This window comes from Aquarana catesbeiana, linkage group LG09 (assembly GCF_042186555.1).
Source record: "Aquarana catesbeiana isolate 2022-GZ linkage group LG09, ASM4218655v1, whole genome shotgun sequence".
NCBI lineage: Eukaryota > Metazoa > Chordata > Amphibia > Anura > Ranidae > Aquarana > Aquarana catesbeiana.
Genome location: NC_133332.1, coordinates 218,595,227 through 218,615,766, shown reverse-complemented (window position 1 = coordinate 218,615,766; position 20,540 = coordinate 218,595,227). Strand labels below are relative to the sequence as shown.

The window sequence follows — 20,540 nt, the reverse complement described above, 5'->3', positions numbered from 1 at the left end:
AGCACAGGGATTGGTTTCTGCAATAATTTGTGCAAGATATCATAGACTGAGTCCAAAATGTTTGTGCTACTGGGCAAGACCACCATATATGGAAATATGACCCTCTGTCCAGACAGCCACGAAAATAGGTCGGAGGACTGGATAGAAAGGCATGGGCTAGCCTGGATAACACCAAGTGACAGCAAAAGAGAACATTGTAATTGGTCTCAACCACTATTACATTTCTGGAGCAAGATTTGGTAGTATCCCAGATTTGAATCCAATTGTGCAAGTCTAATTGCATACCCATATCCCTCTCGCAGAAGGGTATATAAGAGTGTGGATCAGGAGGAAATTTGGAAATAGGAGTAGTATATATAAAAGTGAAATGAGACCCAGAGAGTGTCTTTAGACATTTGGATTAAAAAAAGGTAAGGCCAAGTCTGTCGCCCCATGTTTTTATCAAGGACGAAATGTAATGTTTCACTTGTAAAAATCTAAACAGTTCTTATGAAGGGAGTTGATTGGAGGCTTGTAAATCTGCAAAAGATCTTATGCCATTGGCAGTCACTAGGGTATTAGCTGTGTTTTCCTTTGAATAAATGCTACCACCACAGTGACTTGCATTGGGTCTACAGGCAAAAAACATATACTGTTTACTTTTTTAAAGCATGCTTATTCAAATAAAAGTTGAGATGCAAACAATAACCCTTTTCTTTAGCAGCTAGACACATGATCTATAGCTTGGCATGGGTAACATGGTCTCTGCCGGAGATAATTTTGGCAGTGACATTCAAGCAAATCAGTAACACCTTCTGAACACTCTGCTGATCTCACTTCCCTATGGTCCTTTGCAAGAGCAGATGGAACCGTCCGCTGTTTGCAAAAAATAGGATTTTTTAAAACAGCTTACCTGTAAAATCCTTTTCTTTCTAAGGACATCACGGGACACAGAGCCACAGTAATTACTGGTGGGTTATATAGGGTATCACTGGTGATTGGACACTGGCACACCCTATCAGGAAGTTCAACCCCCTATATAATCCCTCCCCTTGCAGGGATACCTCAGTTTTGTAGCCAAGCAATATAGTGTATTAGAAGAGGGGCGGGACCTCTGTGTCCTGTGACGTCCTTTGAAAGAAAAGGATTTTACAGGTAAGCTGTTTTTAAAAATCCTATTTTCTTTCTCGAACATCACGGGACACAGAGCCACAGTAATTACTGGTGGGATGTCCCAGAGCAATGCTACCTGAGGGAGGGAACCACGACCAAGTAGGGTGCAATCAGACCTGAGGACCCTGTACTGCTGCCTGCAGCACACTACGCCCAAAGGCGATATCCTCATGCCTTCTCACATCCACCTGATAGAATCTGGTGAATGTATGAACTGAAGACCAGGTTGCGGCCTTGCAGATTTGAGCCATAGAGGCCCGGTGATGCACTGCCCAAGAAGCACCAATAGCCCTTGTGGAATGTGCCCTGATCTGAAACGAAGGAATCTTCTGTTTCAAACCGTAAGCTTGAATGATCAATTGTCGAATCCATTTAGAAATGGTAGGTTTGACGCTGCCTGCCCTCTATTGGGACCCTCTGGCAGCACAAACAAAACATCCGTCTTGCGGATCTGAGCAGTTGCCCCAAGATAGGCCTTAACTGCTCTTACTACATCCAACGAATGTAAAGATCTCTCTTCCGGAGAACAGGGATCTGGAAAAAAAGGAAGTCAGAACAATGTCTTGGTTTAAATGAAAATCAGAAACCACCTTCGGTAAAAAAGTAGGATGAGGGCGCAGTACCACTCTATCCTTGTGTATAATCAAATAAGGCTCCTTACAGGAAAGGGCTGCTAATTCTGAAACTCTTCTAGCAGAAGAGATGGCCACCAGAAAAATTAACTTCCTTGTCAACAAGACCAAAGGAATCTGACTTATTGGTTCAAAAGGCTGTTTCTGTAACACAGCCAGGACCAAGTTCAAGTCCCAGGGGTTTAGGGGCGCTTTAACCGGGGGATTAAGACGCATCACCCCCTGCATAAAGTTTCGGATCAAAGAATGCGAAGCAAGTGGCCGTTGAAATAATACTGATAAAGCCGAGACCTGGCCCTTGATGGTACTCAAGGCCAGCTTCATCTCTAATCCTAATTGTAGAAAATCAAGAATTCTACCTATGACATATTTCCTGGGATGACAACCTCTGGATTCACACCAGGATACATAAGCTTTCCAGTCTCTTGGATAAATCATCCTGGAAGCTGGCTTCCTTGCATTAATCAAGGTAGATATGACAGGACCTGAGAGCCCACGACTCTTCAGAACGTGGGTCTCAATAGCCAAACTGTCAACTTTAGCGTTTGTAAGGCAGGATGGAACACTGGACCTTGAGATAACAGGTCTGGGCGTACCGTTAGGGTCCACGGGGAACCCACCATCATCCTTACTATTTCTGCATACCAAGTCCTTCTGGGCCAACGAGGGAACGAGGGCAGGAATGGGGAGAGTGTCCGGTTAGTGACGTCCAAAGTGACTGTGCTATATATGAAATTTCAAAACCACATATAATACGTTTCTTATGCCGCATACACACGGTCGGACTTTCCGGCATACTTGGTCCGGCGGACCAGAGTGTGCCGGACAATCCGCCCGTGTGTAGGCGCCGGCGGACTTTTCCGGCGGACTTTTTCCCAAAAGCCCGCCGGACCTAGATTTGAAGAAAGTTTTAAATCTTTCCGCCGGACTCAGTTTCGGGCGGAAAGTCCGCTCGTGTGTGTGCTGGTCCGACGGAAAGCCCGCTCGTGTGTATGCTGGTCCGACGGACCAGATACGACACGAGGGCAGGGTATTGCATCTCGCGCTCGCTGCAATAGGAAAAACACATTTTCCTATTGCGGCGAGCGCGGGGCATACCAGGCCCTTAGGTCTGGTATGGATTATAAAGGGAACCCCCTACGCCGAAAAAACGGCGTGGGGTCCCCCCTAAAATCCATACCAGACCCCGATCCGAGCACGCAGCCTGGCCGGTCAGGAAAGGGGGTGGGGACGAGCGAGCGCCCCCCCCCTCCTGAACCGTACCAGGCCGCATGCCCTCAACATGGGGGGTGGGTGCTTTGGGGGAGGGGGGCGCCCTGCGGAGCCCCCCCACCCCAAAGCACCTTGTCCCCATGTTGATGAGGACAAGGGCCTCTTCCCGACAACCCTGGCCGTTGGTTGTCGGGGTCTGCGGGCGGGGGCTTATCGGAATCTGGGAGCCCCTTTAATAAGGGGGCCTCCAGATCCCGGCCCCCCACCCTATGTGAATGAGTATGGGGTACATGGTACCCCTACCCATTCACCTAGGGAAAAAGTGTAAGTAATAAAACACACTACACAGGTTTTTAAAATAGTTTATTAAACAGCTCCGGGGGGGGATCTTCCTTCGGCTTCGGGGGTCCCTCCGCTTCATCTTCTCCCGGCGTCCGGTTGGTTCTTCTCCCGGTGTTCCAGCTCTTCGGCCGGCTCCTCTGCTGTCTTCAGGTAGCTCTCTTGCCAGCAGAGGTCCGGACTCCTGGGCTTCTGGGCTTCTTCTCTTCTCCAGATGTTGACACGACGCTCTCTCCGGCTGGACTGCTCTCTGAGGGCTCCGTTGTGACTTATATAGGCGGAGACCCCGCCCCCTTTTGATGTCACAGTCCCTGGGCATGCTGGGACTGTGACGTTTTAGGGGGCGTGGTCACTGGGTGATGTTGACCACGCCCCCTAAACGTCACAGTCCCAGCATGCCCAGGGACTGTGACATCAAAAGGGGGCGGGGTCTCCGCCTATATAAGTCACAACGCGGCCCTCGGAGAGCAGTCGAGCCGGAGAGAGCGTCGTGTCAACATCTGGAGAAGAGAAGAGAAGAGAAGAGAAGAAGCCCAGAAGCCCAGAAGCCCAGGAGTCCGGACCTCTGCTGGCAAGAGAGCTACCTGAAGACAGCAGAGGAGCCGGCCGAAGAACTGGAACACCGGGAGAAGAACCAACCGGACGCCGGGAAAAGATGAAGCGGAGGGACCCCCGAAGCCGGAGGAAGATCCCCCCCCGGAGCTGTTTAATAAAATATTTTAAAAACCTGTGTAGTGTGTTTTATTACTTACACTTTTTCCCTAGGTGAATGGGTAGGGGTACCATGTACCCCATACTCATTCACATAGGGTGGGGGGCCGGGATCTGGGGGCCCCCTTATTAAAGGGGCTCCCAGATTCCGATAAAGCACCCACCCCCCATGTTGAGGGCATGCGGCCTGGTACGGTTCAGGAGGGGGGGGGGGGGCGCTCGCTCGTCCCCACCCCCTTTCCTGACCGGCCAGGCTGCGTGCTCGGATCGGGGTCTGGTATGGATTTTAGGGGGGACCCCACGCCGTTTTTTCGGCGTAGGGGGTTCCCTTTATAATCCATACCAGACCTAAGGGCCTGGTATGCCCCGCGACGGGGCTCGCAAGGTGTCAATCTCGCCGATAAAAGCGGCAAGATTGACATCCTTTTCTAGTCCCGTCGCACCTGAGTCACGTTCAAAATGAACGGACTTGTCCGTGTGTGGGCAAGTCCGTTCATTCTGAAAGTCCGCCGTAACTCCGGCGAAAGTCCGTTGGAAAGACGGGCGGACTTAGCCCGCCGGAAAGTCCGGTCGTGTGTGGGCAAGTCCGTCCGTTTTAAAGTCCGGCGCACCTGGCGGACAAAGTCCGTCGGAAAGTGTGCCGGACCAAGTAGGATAGAAAGTCCGACCGTGTGTACGCGGCATTAGTCTTAGTGCAAATAAGTTATTTGTCATAAAAAATTTTTTTCCAAACATAAATAATATACTAAATCAAAATAAATTAAATAGTGACTGGTACTCAGTGCAACATAAGTGATATTGAACGTTCTTAGTAAAATTCTTGGTGTTTCTGTGGTTTTGAAATTTCATATATAGCACAGTCACTTTGGACGTCACTAACTGGACACTCTCCCCATTCCCCCCCCCCTCCCTCCCACCCTGACTCAGAGTGGATCACCTTTCATATGGTCATTTGGTCTGTAGCCTGATAGTCCAGGCTTTTAGGGCTAGATATATCGCCAGGATCTCCAGAATGTTGATGGGTAAGGTCCTCTCGGTCTTGGACCATATCCCCTGAACCGCAGACTGTTCCAGAACTGCTCTCCAACCTGACAGACTAGCATCTGTTGTTACCACCGTCCAGGTAACCGGTAGAAAGGATTTCCCCTTCTGCAGGTTTTCGGGTATGAGCCACCAATTGAGGCTCTGACGCACCGCATGCGACAGGTGTATCGGAAAGTCTAATGCCTGAACCTTCTTGTTCCAGGTCGACAGAATACTGTGTTGCAGCATTCTTGAATGAAACTGAGCACAGGGAACTGCTTCGAATGAAGACACCATCTTCCCTAGTAGCCTCATACAAAGGCGGACAGAGGGACCCTTCTTGGTCCTGACTGCCAGAAACAGTTCCCTTAAAGCAGCGATCTTTGCCTGGGGTAGAAATATTTTCTCCTGACTTGCATCTATAATCAGACCTAAATACTCCAGTTTTCTTACTGGTTTTAGGAAAGACTTTTCTAGGTTGAAGATCCAACCCAGGTGTTCCTGATACCTGACTGTGGTCCTCAAGTTTCCAATCAAAGAGGCTACAGACCGGTCTATCAAGAGCAGGTCGTCTAGGTATGCTATGACAGCTATACCCTGAGCCCTTAATCTGGCCAGAGGAGGAGCCAAGATCTTTGTGAACACTCGAGGTACAGTGGCTATCCCAAAAGGCAGAGCCACAAACTGGAAATGGCGCCCTCCTACCTCGAAGCGCAGAAACTTCTGATGAGCAGGAAAAATGGGCACATGCCAGAAATTCTCCTCCCTGCAGGGTAGGAACTACTGTCTGAATTGATTCCATGCGGAAGGATTGAATCCTTAGGAATCGGTTCAGATCCCTTAAATCCAGAATGGGTCTGACATCCCCATTTGGCTTTTGGACCGTAAAAAGGTTGGAATAGAAGCCCAATCCCTGGTCCTTTGCGGGAACCATCATAATGACCTCCTGCGACAAAAGTCGCTCTAACGCCAGAGGAGCGACTGCTTCTTCTCTGGATCTCTGGGGACACTTGATCTGAGGAACCGAGGAGAGGGAAATTCCTGAAACTCCAGCTTGTACCCTAAGGTTACCGTGGAGATTACCCATCTGTCCTGGAAATCCTCCTGCCAGAGCCCTGAGAACTGTCGCAGTCTTCCCCCCACTCGAGTGAGCGGGGGCGCCCCCTCATGTAGAGGTCTTAGTGTTTTGCCTAGTAGGCTTCTTCCCCCAGGACTTCTTTTGTCCCTGGGGTTGACTCTTGTCTCTGGACCCAGATGGAGGTGGCCGTCGAGACTGTCTGGATGCTGAAGCCCCCGGCGCTGGGGAAAGAGTCCGTTTGAAAGAGGGACGCTTACTCTACTTCTTGACAGGTAAGAGAGTGCTTTTCCCACAAGAGATTCTCTTGTTATAGTTATCCAAGTCCTCTCCAAACAACCTTTCACCACGAAATGGAAACCCCGCCAGGAGCTTCTTACATGGTGCTTCGGCTGACCAATTTTTCAACCATAGGATTCTACGTATATGCACCAACCCCAGTGAAAGACTGGAGGTTTGCACGATAGAATCTCTAATGGCATCAACCACAAAGCATAAGGCCGCTGGAAGGTTAGCAAACCCCTGGGCCTGCTGTTCAGGTAATACCTTGATGACCTGCTTAACATGGTCTCTTAAGTATTGACAGACTCCAATCACTGCTACTGCAGGTTGAGCCACTGAACCTGCTAAGGAAAAAACATCCTTCAATAGGGATTCCATCTTTTTATCTACAGGATCCCTGAGCATCTGAGCATTGTCTACAGAACAAGTCAGACTATTATTTACGGAGGAAATGGCGGCATCAATGGCCGGTATTCCCCACATTTTATTAAAATTTTCTTCCATTGGATAAAGTGTTGAAAACTTTCTCGGCGGAAAAAAACGTTTGTCTGGGTGATCCCACTCAGAATAAATGAGCTTTTCAAGTAAATTATGAACAGGAAAAGCCTGTGCTGCTTGGAAAGGTTTCAGTGACCTCAAAGCAGAAGAGGGTTCTTTAGCAGTTTCAGGTACGGGCAACTTAAATGTGGAGCGGACCAATCCAGTAAGGATCTGCACTAAGACTTTCTCCTCTTGGGAAGTGGCAGAGGGTCCCTCTCCACCTGATTCCTCTGAAGAGGAATCATCCGTCCCATCCTGATCCTCTGAAAGGGATTCCTCTCCCTTATCCCAGAGCTCCTCTGCCTGAGGGTCTTGGGGAACAGAGGAAGGCCTAGTGCGTTTTCTTCTACTGAGTGAAGACGCAATCATGGCCATTAATTTTTCCTCTAAACCATTAATGGTTGAGGAAAAAACCTCTTGTGTAATATATACAGGGGCTGAAGTGCCAGAAGCAGGTGTAGCCCCTGACCCCAACGGCTCTCCCTGGCTAGCCATCCCTGGCCCTTCAGGAGGGGAGGATGCTGCTGACAGGGGGCCCTCAGAACCTGAACGAGATCCCCTAGTGTCTCTGGTTCTTGGGGTGCTTGAACCTCTTCTACCCATAGTGCAAAGCAACAAGGTGTGAGGTATCACAAATGAACACTGACTGCTGAGCAATGTAGTCTGGCTAAAAGCCTTGCTACCCAATGCTCAGTCTGGTGTTACTTCAGTAAATGCTGCCTAGCAGAATGCCTGTGTCCCACCTTACATGAGACCGTCAACTCTGTGTCTCTCCAAAGGCTGTGTGCACCTGTACAGAGTGCCTTAATAGCCTGCAGCTGGCCTGAGTGGGAGTCTAAGCACCTGTGCTGACGTCCCGCCCCCCCCCCCCCTACCGCCCCCCCCCCTCGAATTTTGAAAAAACAAGCGCTTCCCGCGCTGGCCGACTCTCCTGAAATACTATGGAGGAAGGCTGGGGGAGGGGGAGGAGGGAGAGAAGCTGGTAGTGAAGAGCCTGCCTAAAAAACAGCAATGGTGGGAAATGGCGGCCGAGGCAGCGATGCCCGAGCTGTATAACCGCTTTTTAGACCCCTGTGGCCTCTCTCTAGCCTGGGGGGAACATTCAAACATGAGAAATCCCCCCATCCCATCCTACCTTGGAGCAGGCCTGAGACGCTGTGAAACATGTGCAGCATGAACACTGAGACAGACAATACAGCATGACAAGGTATGTGCTCTTGGCAGCCCCCGGTGGTCACAATAGGCATAGCATGCATTTACCTTAAAGGAGAAACCTACTAGAATTAGAAAATTCTGTGGAATCTCCTCTTACCTTATTAAGCCGCAGGGTTCAGTTTACACAGACCCAATCTTCACCTCTCACGGTGGGCTCCGTTTAAAAAAAAAACCGTCAGAGACTGGCGCCCCCTACGAATAGGGGGATCCTGCAGTTCTGGGCCAAAAGCACCCGGCTGGAAATTAGGCTAGAAAACCATTTTCTAAATATGCGGGGTCCAGCTCTCTAAAAAGAGAAGCGTTACAGGTAAAACCTCATTTCTTCGGACACGAGGCCCGGGTACCATCCAATTCGGCCTAGAAAGGGCATTTTGAATGGATCTGGTCTGCCTGGCTTGCCCCAGTATAGGATATTCCCTTTGGCGCTCAGCACAGGACATCTTTACACGTCCATCACCTAAGACACTGGCGAAAAAACTGAGGCATCCCTGCAAGGGGAGGGATTATATAGGGGGTTGAACTTCCTGATAGGGTGTGCCAGTGTCCAATCACCAGTGATACCCTATATAACCCACCAGTAATTACTGTGGCTCTGTGTCCCGTGATGTTCCAGAAAGAAAGTACTTTTTTTTTTCAGTACGGTTACCAAAGTTTTACATAAACTAGCCATGCAAAATATTAAAATATATATCAATTTGCCTTTATCGTATCTGCATAGCCAAAACTCCTATTTTGTATTCAGTAGTAAACAGTCAAATACCCAGTCAAGTTTTTCTTTTTGCTGTATGTAACCCATTAGGGAGATTTGTCTTTATCTCTTGTTGCTGGTTGCTAACACACTGATGGAAGTTAGAGGAAATCTCTTCACAGTGAGGGAAATCCCCTCTCAGATAATTTTCACCAAAACAGGTGTCTACTTTAAAACCCCTTCCCGCTGAGCGTACGCAGATGTGCATACTCGGCTTTGGGGGGTTATACAGGGATAATGCCCGCAGCTGCAGGCATCATCCCAGTATCGTTGTTTAGAGCCGGCGATCGGCTATCCGAATATAACAACAGATGTGGCTAAAAGCCGTTCGGCTGTTATACCGGAGGAGCGGGAGGGGACGTCCCCCCCTCCCGCCACCTCCTGCTGCTCTTACTGGGCCTCTCGTTCGATCGGGAGGCCTGGTGACCAATCGGCTGCCTCCGGTGGCTGGAGGCAGGGTGGAACGAAGCTGTGGGCGACTTCGTTCCAGCCTTGTAATTGTAAACGCGGAAGGGATGTCATGACGTCACTTCCTCTTTACTCGGCTGCCAATGGCGCCGGTTTTAAAAAAATACACAGTATTCAGAATTGCCGTTTTCAGCGATCTGAATACTTTGAAGTGCAAAGGAGGGATCGGGGCTCTTTTAGACCCCCGATCTCTCCATAAAGAGTACCTGTCACCACCTATTACTGTCACAAGGGATGTTTACATTCCTTGTGACAGCAATAAAAGTCATCAATTTTTTTTTTAAACACAATTTATAAATATATAATTAAATAAAATAAATAAAAATTTTTTTTTTTTTTTTTTAAGCGCCCCCGTCCACGCAAGCTCATGCAGCAAAGAAAACGCATACGGAAGTCGCGCCCGCATATGTAAACGGTGTTCAAATCACACATGTGAGGTATTGCCGCGATCGTCAGAGGCAAGAGCAATAATTCTAGCACTAGACCTCCTCTGTAACTCTAACCTGGTAACCGTAAAAAAAAATTTAAAGCATCGCCATGGAAATTCTTAGGTACCGTAGTTTGTCGCCATTCCACGAGTGCGTGCAATTATAAAGCGTGACATGTTTGGTATCTATTTACTCGGCATAACATCATCTTTCACATTATACAAAAAAATTGGGGTAACTTTACTGTTTGGATTTTTTAAAATTCATGAAAGTGTCCCTTTTCCCAAAAATTTGTGTTTAAAATACAGCTGCACAAATACTGTGTGATATAAAATATTGCAACAATCTCCATTTTATTCTCTAGATTCTCTGCTAAAATACATATATATGTATATAATATATATATATATTTATATATATATATATATATATATATATATATATATATATATATATATATATATATATAATGTTTGGGGGTTCTAAGTAATTTTCTAGAAAAAAATACGGATTTTAACTTGTAAACACCAAATTTAAAAAGTAGTCATGAAAGGGTTAAAACATTACCCCTTACATCCTGTTCTGCTGACAACTGTACATTTTGGATCATCATCAATGACAATAGACATCAGCACAAGGGAACACAGACAGTAAAAAAACTTGATGGAGGTTCGAACTATTCCCTGCTAAAAACTAGAAACAATTGCTTCAGAATACAATAGTATGTTAGGAGACTCTATAACAGCAATTAGCTTTTGTTAAAATTACTACTATAAACACAAACCTACTTGACCACTAAGGATATGATGAGGTTGATTTACTAAAGGCAAATCCACTATGCACTACAAGTGCACTTGTAAGTGCAGTCGCTGTAGATCGCTGTAGATCTGAGGGGAAGCTCTGAAATTAGGGGAAGCTCTGCTGATGTCATCATCCAATCATGTGCAAGCAAAAATGTGGTTTATTATTTTCCTTGCAAGTCCCCCTCAGATCTACAGCAAGTGCACTTACAGTGCACTTGTAGTGCAAAGTGGATTTGCCTTTAGTAAATAAACCCCATGGTGTCTATAGACATTAGTTTCCTGATCTCAACATTTATGGGGTGATTGGGTGGTAATGTAATGTGTATAGGATACCTGCATACCAGTGGTTTCCTCTGTCTTATTAATTAGGTCCTAAAAAGTACAAACTAAATGTTTTGTTTTTCCTACCTTGGGTCCATGAGGTCCACGTGGTGGTCTGGATCCTGCTTTTCCTCTTTTGCCCTAAAGCCAAAAAAAAATAAATCAGGTTCAACATTTAAAGAAGTCCTAAATATATTTGTGAATCAGAGGTTACCTGAGGTGGAGCAGCTACTGTCCTTCAGACCCATAGCTTCTAAAGCTGACCTTACATTCACTTGGTAGGTGGCCCTATCAGCCTCTCCCTGCCCAGTATCCTTAAATTGAAAAACCAAACCACACAGCTCACAGGAACAGAGCTGAGGCTGGTAATTTGCTGGAGGTCCCTCCCCTGTCACCTTTGGACAGTAGCATTGTTAACAGTGACGTAACTAGAACCTTCAGTGTCCCCGTGTAAGAAACCATGAAGGGCCCCCCTGATACCCGACTGGGGGCCCTTCCCTCCAAGCCCGGTGGAGGAACGCCAGGGCCCGATCGCAAGTGCGATGTTTGTGACCCTGGTACAATTTTTTAGGAGCCCCATTTGGGGGGCTTTGGTGAGATACCAGGGGTCCAAACAGACCTCTGATGTTTCACCTTTGAGACAGAGAATGGGGATTGAGGGCACAGCCTTCAATATCCATCTCTGCAGCCTCAGCTGTACAGAATGAATAGACAGGAATAGCTCTGTACAGAGCTCCACCTTCATTCACAAACTGAAGCATAGTAAAAACAATTTAGTATGTTTCAGTTGTGAATGGACTGAGTCAGTGAATGGTACGGATCACTGACTCTTCATTCAGAAAAGGCTTCATCCTGACAGATATCCTGCAGCAGCTGGCAAGAGAGGGGAGAACCCTGCATAGCTGTGGGGACAAGTTGAGGGGCCATGAGAGAGCATGGGGGGGCAGAAAAAAAATACAGGGGGGATCTTTCCATTTTCCCCCCACTTCTCCTCTACCTCCCGCAGGCTTTCAGTGGCTGCAGGAGGAAAATAGAGAGATTGGTTTCTCTGTATCAGTGTTGCTCAATATTTTTCCAGTCAAAATGGTATTTTCGTACAGAAATAGGGGATCAGGATTAAAATGAATGTAAACACACATGTATGCAAATACACACATATAAATACACACACATGCGTACATACATATATAAACATGCACATACAGACACACATATAAACACACACGCACACATAAACACACACACGCACACATAAACACACACAAACACCCAAACACACACACGCACATACATATAAACACACACATTCACACAGACACACATATGAACACACACATACATATAAACATACATGCGCACACACACATATAAACACAAACATGCAGATACATACAGTATCTCACAAAAGTGAGTACACCTCTCACATTTTTGTAAATATTTTATTATATCTTTTCATGTGACAACACTGAAGAAATGACACTTTTCTACAATGTAAAGTAGTGAGTGTACAGCTTGTATAACTACTTACAAAGCCATCCACAACTCTGCCTCCAGCACATCACTAGCCTAGTCTCAAAATACCAACCTAATCGTTCTCTTCGTTCCTCTCAAGACCTTCTGCTCTCTAGCTCCCTCATCACCTCCTCCCATGCTCACCTCCAGGACTTTTCCAAAGCCTCTCCAATCCTATGGCTCATTACCCCAATCTGTCCAATTATCTCCTACTCTATTGGCTTTTAGATGATCCCTGAAAACCCTTCTCTCAGAGAAGCCTATCCTACCCACACCTAACAACTGTATGTCTATTTTCTCCATCAGCTCAACCCCCCGCAGTTATTACCTTTTGTTTCACTTGACCCTCCCTTCTAGATTGTAAGCGCTAACAAGCAGGGCCCTCTGATCCCTCCTGTTATGAATTGTATTGTATTGTAACTGTACTGTCTGCCCTCATGTTGTAAAGCGCTGTGTAAACTGTTGGCACTATATAAATATTTTATAATAATAATAACCGTGTAAATTTGCTGTCCCCTCAAAATAATGCCGCATACACACGGCGGACTTTTCGACCGGACTGGTCCGACAGACTTTCCAGCGGACTTTCGACGGACTTTTGAGGGACTTCCGACGGACTTTCTAACGAATGGACTTGCCTACACACGATCACACCAAAGTCTGACGGATTCGTATGTGATGGCGTACACCGGACTAAAATAAGGACGTTGATAGCCAGTAGCCAATAGCTGCCCTAGCGTCGGTTTTTGTCCGTCGGACTAGCATACAGACGAGCGGATTTCTGGGTCCGGCGGAGTTACGACGTAAAGATTTGAAGCATGTTCCAAATCTAAAGTCCGTCAGATTTGCGACTGGAAAAGTCAGCTGAAGGTCCAGTGAAGCCCACACATGATCGGATTGTACGCCGGATTTGGTCCGTCGGTGTCCGTCAGACCAGTCCGGTTGAAAAGTCCGACCGTGTGTACACCCCATTACTCAACACACAGCCATTAATGTCTAAACCGCTGGCAACAAAAGTGAGTACACCCCTAAGTGAAAATGTTATACAAGCTGTACACTCACTACTTTACATTGTAGCAAAGTGTAATTTCTTCAGTGTTGTCACGTGAAAAGATATAATAAAATATTTACAAAAATGTGAGGGGTGTGCTCACTTTTATAAGATACTGTATATACACACACAAACATGCAGACACACACATGTACACACACACACAGACACACATATAAACACACACAAACAAACAGGCAGACACACACATGCACATGCATACAAACATACATACAGATAGCCTTTGTAATAACCACCAGCACTGTACCTTCGCTTTCCATGCCAGGTACTGCATTGTAGGAGGAAGCAGAGACCACAGCGCACACTGTGCAAGACAAGTCTCCCTTACTTTCACTTTCGGTGTAAACACAGTGGGACCAAGCTCCTGCACTGCCGATTTATGCATCGGCTGGGGATCGGGAAGCTCAGTCCCATATGCAGACACTGCTCCAACAATTCAGGCATACAGGGGGCCACACGGCCTCCTGCAGCATGGGGCCCGGTCACAATGGCGACTTCTGCGACCCCTGTAGGTCCGCCCCTGATTGTTAATCTGTGGGAAGGGAGTGTTAGATGTACTAGCAGATTTAGATACACTAACAAATTGAAATCAAACTCGAGCTATCGCTTGATAAGCAGTTACAGTAACACTTCTTTCCTTTTGGGATAAAGGTTTTACACAAATAAGTAAAAGCTGGTCATTGTAAGCACCCCCGCCAGTGGTAAAGAGTTTGTCTCAACCCTCTAACTACTTCATCTGCAGGACAGCTTGTTACTTTGAAAAACAACAGACTTACTAGAAGAATCACCAAGTTAAAATAAAGGATAAAAAGCCTAAAAAGAAACACGAATGCAGCCACCCCATCTAAGAATTGGTAAGCTGCAATATAATAAAGGTTTGCTTTTGCGCTTAAAGTGATTGTAAAGTCTCGTTTTTAAAAAACAAAAAAATAACAAACATGTCATACTTACCACCTCTGTGCAGTTGGTTTTGCACAGAGCAGCTCGGATCCTCCTCTTCTCAGGTCCCTCTGTGCTGATCCTGGCCCCTCCCTCCTATCGAGTGCCCCCACAGTCAGCAGCTTCCTATGGGGGCACTGGAGCTGAGTCACAGCTCCATGTGTCCATTCAGACATGAAGCCCCGGCCCCGCCCCCTCTCTTCCCTGATTGGCTGACTTTGATTGACAGCCGTGGGAGCCAATGGTGCCACTGCTGTGTCTCAGACAATCAGGAGGAGTGTCCCTGAGGGCTTAGACATTCGTGGACATCGCTGGAGAGAGATGGGGCTCAAGTAAGTAATTAGGGGGGTGCTGGGGAGGCTGCTTCACACAAAAGGTTTTTTATCTTAATGCATAGAATGCATTAAGATAAAAAAAAACTTCTGCCTTTACAACTCCTTTAATACCACTTTAAATAGGAGGTAAAATATACATTTTACATTTCACAGTTATAATTTAAGGCTGAAAATTCAGATTCATGCATAAGCCCTGTTGTGTCTGGCTCACTTCAAAATCATATTTCTTTCATTTGCATATGGTGGAGAAAGAATGAGCTGTAAATACAATGAACAGGTAGAACAATGTTTTTTCTAATAAGCAAAATCGCATGCTAAAATACTTTGAAAACTGTGTCTATGTCTGATGAAAAGTGAATCAAAGACAACACAGTTAAAAGGTAGATTTATTCTTTAAAAATTCTGATATAATATCACTGATACATGCAACCTGTCTTTACAATACAATAAGGACCTTTTGTGTTACTGTCCATCCTAAGAGCTATGCTTTCCTCTGTACCCGTTACAAAGTTACCTTCCTGCCTGTACTGCCAGAAGAGCCGGGTCGACCATCTTTGCCTTTCTCACCCTGTAAGAACAAATGGCAGGATTCCAGATTCATATGGTTGCATAGCTAATCAATATAAAACATGACTTTGAATCACTGACTAAGGACAATTATATAAATAAAGAACTCTAACATCTATGTGGCTTTACTGAGCTACATACCTGTTCAAGATACTCAAGCGGCCCATACATTATACAACATTCTTTCCTTCCACCAGATAACACAATGATCTAACAATCTAATAATATAACAATAGGCTAGCTGTACTGAAGTCGATTGATGGATCAACTTCAGAACAACTAGGCTACCCATAGATGGATCGAATCTCTGCTGGTCCCTGCTGAACAAAGGGATGCCTTACAACCAGGCTATTGGTATTCTCTAAAGAAGGTCAGCAATTGTAGCTCCTGTATTCCTCTCACAACAGGTTTGAAGGAGGGTTTCAATCAATTTTCTTCCCTTCCACCTGTGATGGAAAGAAAGAATGTTGTATCATCTAAGGCTGCTTGAGTATTTGTTTCCCACATAAAGCTGAATTCTTGTCCAGTAACCCCAATGATTCATCCTGTGAACCTCTGCTATGCCTACGCATTTGTAAATATCCCTACAGCTGCTTATATTCATCTTTCTTTCACTCCACAGTTAAACAATGAGAAGAATTGCTGTTTTAGCAAAAATTTAATCCTAGTCATTGCTTACATAGGACTGAGAACTTTCTTCCCATCCCTATGTGACAGCACTGGGCACCTGTGCAACCAAGAACCAGCACAGTTACATGGGAGGAAGAGACAAGAGTACTTGGTATTTCTCTTTGCTCCCAGCAGCTGAGGTGAGTATTGAAGTAAGGGGAGCATGTGCTGCTGGTGGAGCTGCTATAAAAGTGAACATGTTGCTTTACCCCACGAAGACAAAGCACAGGGTCACAATAAACCTTTTTTTAAATCTGATTCAAATTTGAGCTGAGCACATATATCTGCAGTGTTTTCTTATCGCTCTTCAAAGCACTATGTCCCGTAGCTGTCTCCTGCTCCGTTCTTCTGTTATCAGCCTGATAACTCCTGACAAGTTCTCAGTCACACGAGATAAAAGCCTGAGTTTTGTGTTGGGGAGGATGCTATAAATTAGATTAGCACAGCCCTGAATGATTCAACGAACAGCTCTGAAAGTTTCTACCTATGAGGAGAGGTGTGTGTGTGCCTTTCCTCCAATCAGCTGTCTTGGCTGTATGCCCAGGCTTCACTCCAGTGTTAAACAGGAAGAGAAAATCTCCTAACACGATCTGAACTTTCTAAAAGGAGAAGTCGAGCCTGAGCTTTTTAGGCTGGGCTTCTCCTATGGGTCACAAAAGTGCAATTCGTTTTGCACTCCTGTGACCCGTTTTCAACGGACAACGCTCTGAAGTCTGCTCTCCGCTGACGTCACTGCCATCAGTCGAGGCAATGCGTCATGCCGACTTCCAAGTATGGATCCGCCAGCTGCCTTGATTGATGGCAGTCTCAGCTGAGACACTGAGACGGCCTCTCCCCGCCCCTTCACAGCTCAGCGCTCCAGTAAGCGAGGAGGATTAGAGAGGAGAGACGCTGACTGACAATCAGCAGCTTTCCACTTGGGGATCTGCGAGAACCGAGCCATCGGCGATGTTCGCTGGCTCAGTTCTCATTGCAGAGACGGCGGGGGACAGCTGCAGCATCGGTAAGATGCTCCATCTACCGAGGTAAGTATGAATAAAAAAAAAAACCTACACTTCTCTTTAAAAGATATGTAAAGCTGAAGACAGTAGATATTCATGTAAAACTTATGTAGGGAGATTTGTTTCATCCCTGTGTATCATTTGAGGCTGTTCACTGAGGGTTTACTTCAACTTTAGGCCTAAAATAGTGGATTACATATTATAGCTATAGAACCGTTAAATGTTACAACATTTTCTGTGCTGGTATGGGTATGTTTAAATGCATACGAATGTTGAAAATGACAAGACTAGTTTTTTTAATGTACGGTAACTTTAAACCATACCGTTTTTAAACTGATATTTTAGATGTGACTTGTATTATTAATATATAATAAACATTTTGTATTAAATGTGTATTTTATATTAATATTAAAAGTCAGTCCTGTAGTGGGTGTACTAATAGCAAAGGTTCCCTGGAGCATTAGGGGTTCTCTAAGCAGAGAGCACAACAGAAGCTCTATGCCTTCAGACCTTCTCTCTCTGATTGAACTTTGGACATGAAAGCAGCAAGAGGGAGTGGAAAAATAAACTGTCCCAATCATTCAATTTTGTCTATTTCAGCTTGTGTTATTGAGCTCTGTATACGGCAGGCTTCTTTCAATAAAACAGATGAGAACAGACAGGTAAAAATGTGAACAGGAGACTACAGCTTCAGCTGCTGGTTTCACATGAAAATATGAAGAGAGAAAAAATATTTTTAAGCATTTTATTATCTAACTCATACTTTAAAATTAAAGGAAACATATCTAAAGCCATTCACAGGTATTCTTTAACTTTTCTGGAGTTCAGCTTTAAAACTACTATGCATTCTGTTAATACTAGTTGTTTTTTGGTTATTTCACAGAACACATTTATGGAGAACATTATAATAAAATAGATTACCTTTACCCCTTTCTGTCCTGGTTTCCCTTCTGTACCTGGATTTCCCATGGGCCCCTGGGGAATAGATACAGATATTTACACATTCTCTCTCTTTTAATTTATATATATATATATATATATATATATATATATATATATATATATATATATATATATATATATATATATATATATACACACACATGCACACATACAGTGGGGAGAAAATAATTATTTGATCCCCTGCAGATTTTGTAAGTTTGCCCACTTACAAAGAAATGAGGGGTCTATCATTTTTATTATAGGTGTATTTTAAATGCTAGAGACAGAATATCAATTACAAATCCAGAAAAAACACATAAAACAAATGCTATAAATTAAGTTGCAATTCAGTGAGTAAAATAAGTATTTTATCCCCAAGCAAAACATGACTTAGTACTTGGTGGAGAAACCCTTGTTGGCAAGCACCGAGGTAAGACGTTTCTTGTAGTTGGTTACCAGGTCTGCACACATTTTGGTCCACTCTTCCTTACAGATCTTCTCTAAATCATTAAGATTTCTTGGCTGTCTCCTGGCAACTCGAAGTTTAGGCTCCCTCCTTAAATTTTCTATAGGAGGTGGAAACATTATGCTTTGGGGCTGTTTCTCTGCTAAAGGTACTGATTCACTTTGCCGCATTGAGGGGCCAATGGATGGGGCCATGTATTGTAAAATCTTGGATGAGAACCGTCTTCCCTCAGCCAGAACTCTGAAGATGGGTCATGGATGGGTCTTTCAGCATAATAATGACCCAAAACATACCGCCAAGGCAACAAAGGAGTGGCTTAAGAAGAAGCACATTAAGGTCATGGAGTGGCCTAGCCAGTCTCCAGACTTTAATCTTGTAGAAAATGTAACTTGATTTATAACTTTTGTATCATATGTTTTTTTCTGGATTTTTGGCTGATACTCTGCCTCTATCATTTAGAATACACCTATGATAAAAATGTTAGATACTTAATTTCTAATTACATATATATATATATATATATATATATATATATATATATATATATATATATATATATAATATGACAATATTGTGCTCCTTACCACTTTTCCTGATACCCCTTGTTTTCCAGGTTGTCCCTTCTCACCAGGTTCCCCCTAGTATTTGAAAGCAGAGGCATCAGTGAAATCGGTCTAGTTAGTCTGCATCTCTACATGTACTAATAAAGTTTGTTGAATCCTCACTTCTCTTCCAGGTATTCCCATTGCTCCAGTCTCACCAGTGACCCCAGAAGGTCCCTTAAAATAAAGAAGAATATTTTATGATGTCTCTGGCTATATAATTATAGTTATCTTTACTCCATATTGCAACTGTCAGCATTGAAAATTTCTGTTCTTTACATTCTTGACCACCAACATTTGATATTTTGGCTATATGGGCTGAACTGCATTCTAATTTCTTATAACTCTTAGTGGTTTAATTGAAGAGATCTTTCTATAAATGTTGTGGGTACTTTAACACCACAACCCCAGCTATTGCATAATCAAGTAATGGAATCAAGCTTATGCCTTGTTGAGCATACAGTGAGTAGGATAAAGATCTAAATGAGTGCATAAAAATGCCAAGAGTTTTTATTTATTTTTGACTTACTATGAGCTCGATAAAAATGTAAGGTCAAACATTTAACAGTAAAAGTGGTTAGTTTCTGTATTTGGAAGACCTAAACATACAAGCCTATTTATTATGCAGTTAGACACTTGCCAATTTCACCATAGATTTCCTAAATTGAATAGATGCAATAAAAACTTGTCTTACACTAAATTACAAACAATCAATAAACTTAAAAGGCCAGTTAGGACTGATCTGAAACTATAGAAAATATTCAACCCATTAAAGGCCTAACCAACCATCATTCTCTTTTTAGTAAGACTTTGTGCTGTTTTGCTAAGCACTTCCCCAGAGGACCTACAAACAAATATTATCTAGACCACACGTGTCAAACACAAGGCCCGCAGGCCGAATCCAGCCCACCAGGTCATTTCATGTGGTCCTCGCATCTCTCCTGCAGCTGCAGCACAACCTCGCCTTCCACCTTGTCTCAGCAGTCAGCAGCAGAGAGGAGGACAGAACTCCTGTGCAAGATCCTGTGCTTCTCTGTGCAGCTGCAGAGAGGCTCATCTCTGCGCTGCCCCTCCCCTAGCAGTCGGCAGCAGAAAGGACAGAACTCCATCTACAGCTCCTGTGTCCCTCTGTTCAGCCGTAGCACCCCCTTCCCTGGTACCAGCATTCAGCGGACTCCGGCAGCTGACTCCGGCCCTCCTCTGGTCCTTCTCCAGACCCTGCACTTTCTGCTTCCCAGCTCCGCCCCAAGCTTCTTCCCAGCAGGAGCACAAGGTAAGGGGGGGTGCACTGTGATGTAAGAGAGGGTGGGGGACTCTTGACTTCTGATGGTGGGGGGCTCTTGACATCTGATGTAAGGGCGGTGGGTTGTTCTGGACATCTGCTTATAATTATTATGAGAATAATACAAATTCTATGCCAGTTGAAAAGGAGGATTGCACACCGCTGGTATCATCCACAAGAAACTTTATTGGAGACTACTCAGAC

General features: G+C 44.9%; 1 protein-coding gene across 1 annotated transcript in view; it reads right to left on the bottom strand.

Moving 5' to 3' along the window:
* The window catches only part of LOC141108996 (uncharacterized), a 90,908-nt gene that overhangs the window by 38,060 nt on the left and 32,308 nt on the right, over positions 1 to 20,540 (bottom strand). Inside the window, exons 26-30 of the mRNA XM_073600953.1 lie at positions 19,178 to 19,231; positions 19,037 to 19,090; positions 17,966 to 18,019; positions 15,322 to 15,375; positions 11,037 to 11,090 (exon numbers count right to left, since the gene is read on the bottom strand). Coding sequence (XP_073457054.1) covers positions 11,037 to 11,090; positions 15,322 to 15,375; positions 17,966 to 18,019; positions 19,037 to 19,090; positions 19,178 to 19,231 — 270 coding nt within the window. The remainder of the gene's footprint in view (positions 1 to 11,036; positions 11,091 to 15,321; positions 15,376 to 17,965; positions 18,020 to 19,036; positions 19,091 to 19,177; positions 19,232 to 20,540) is intronic.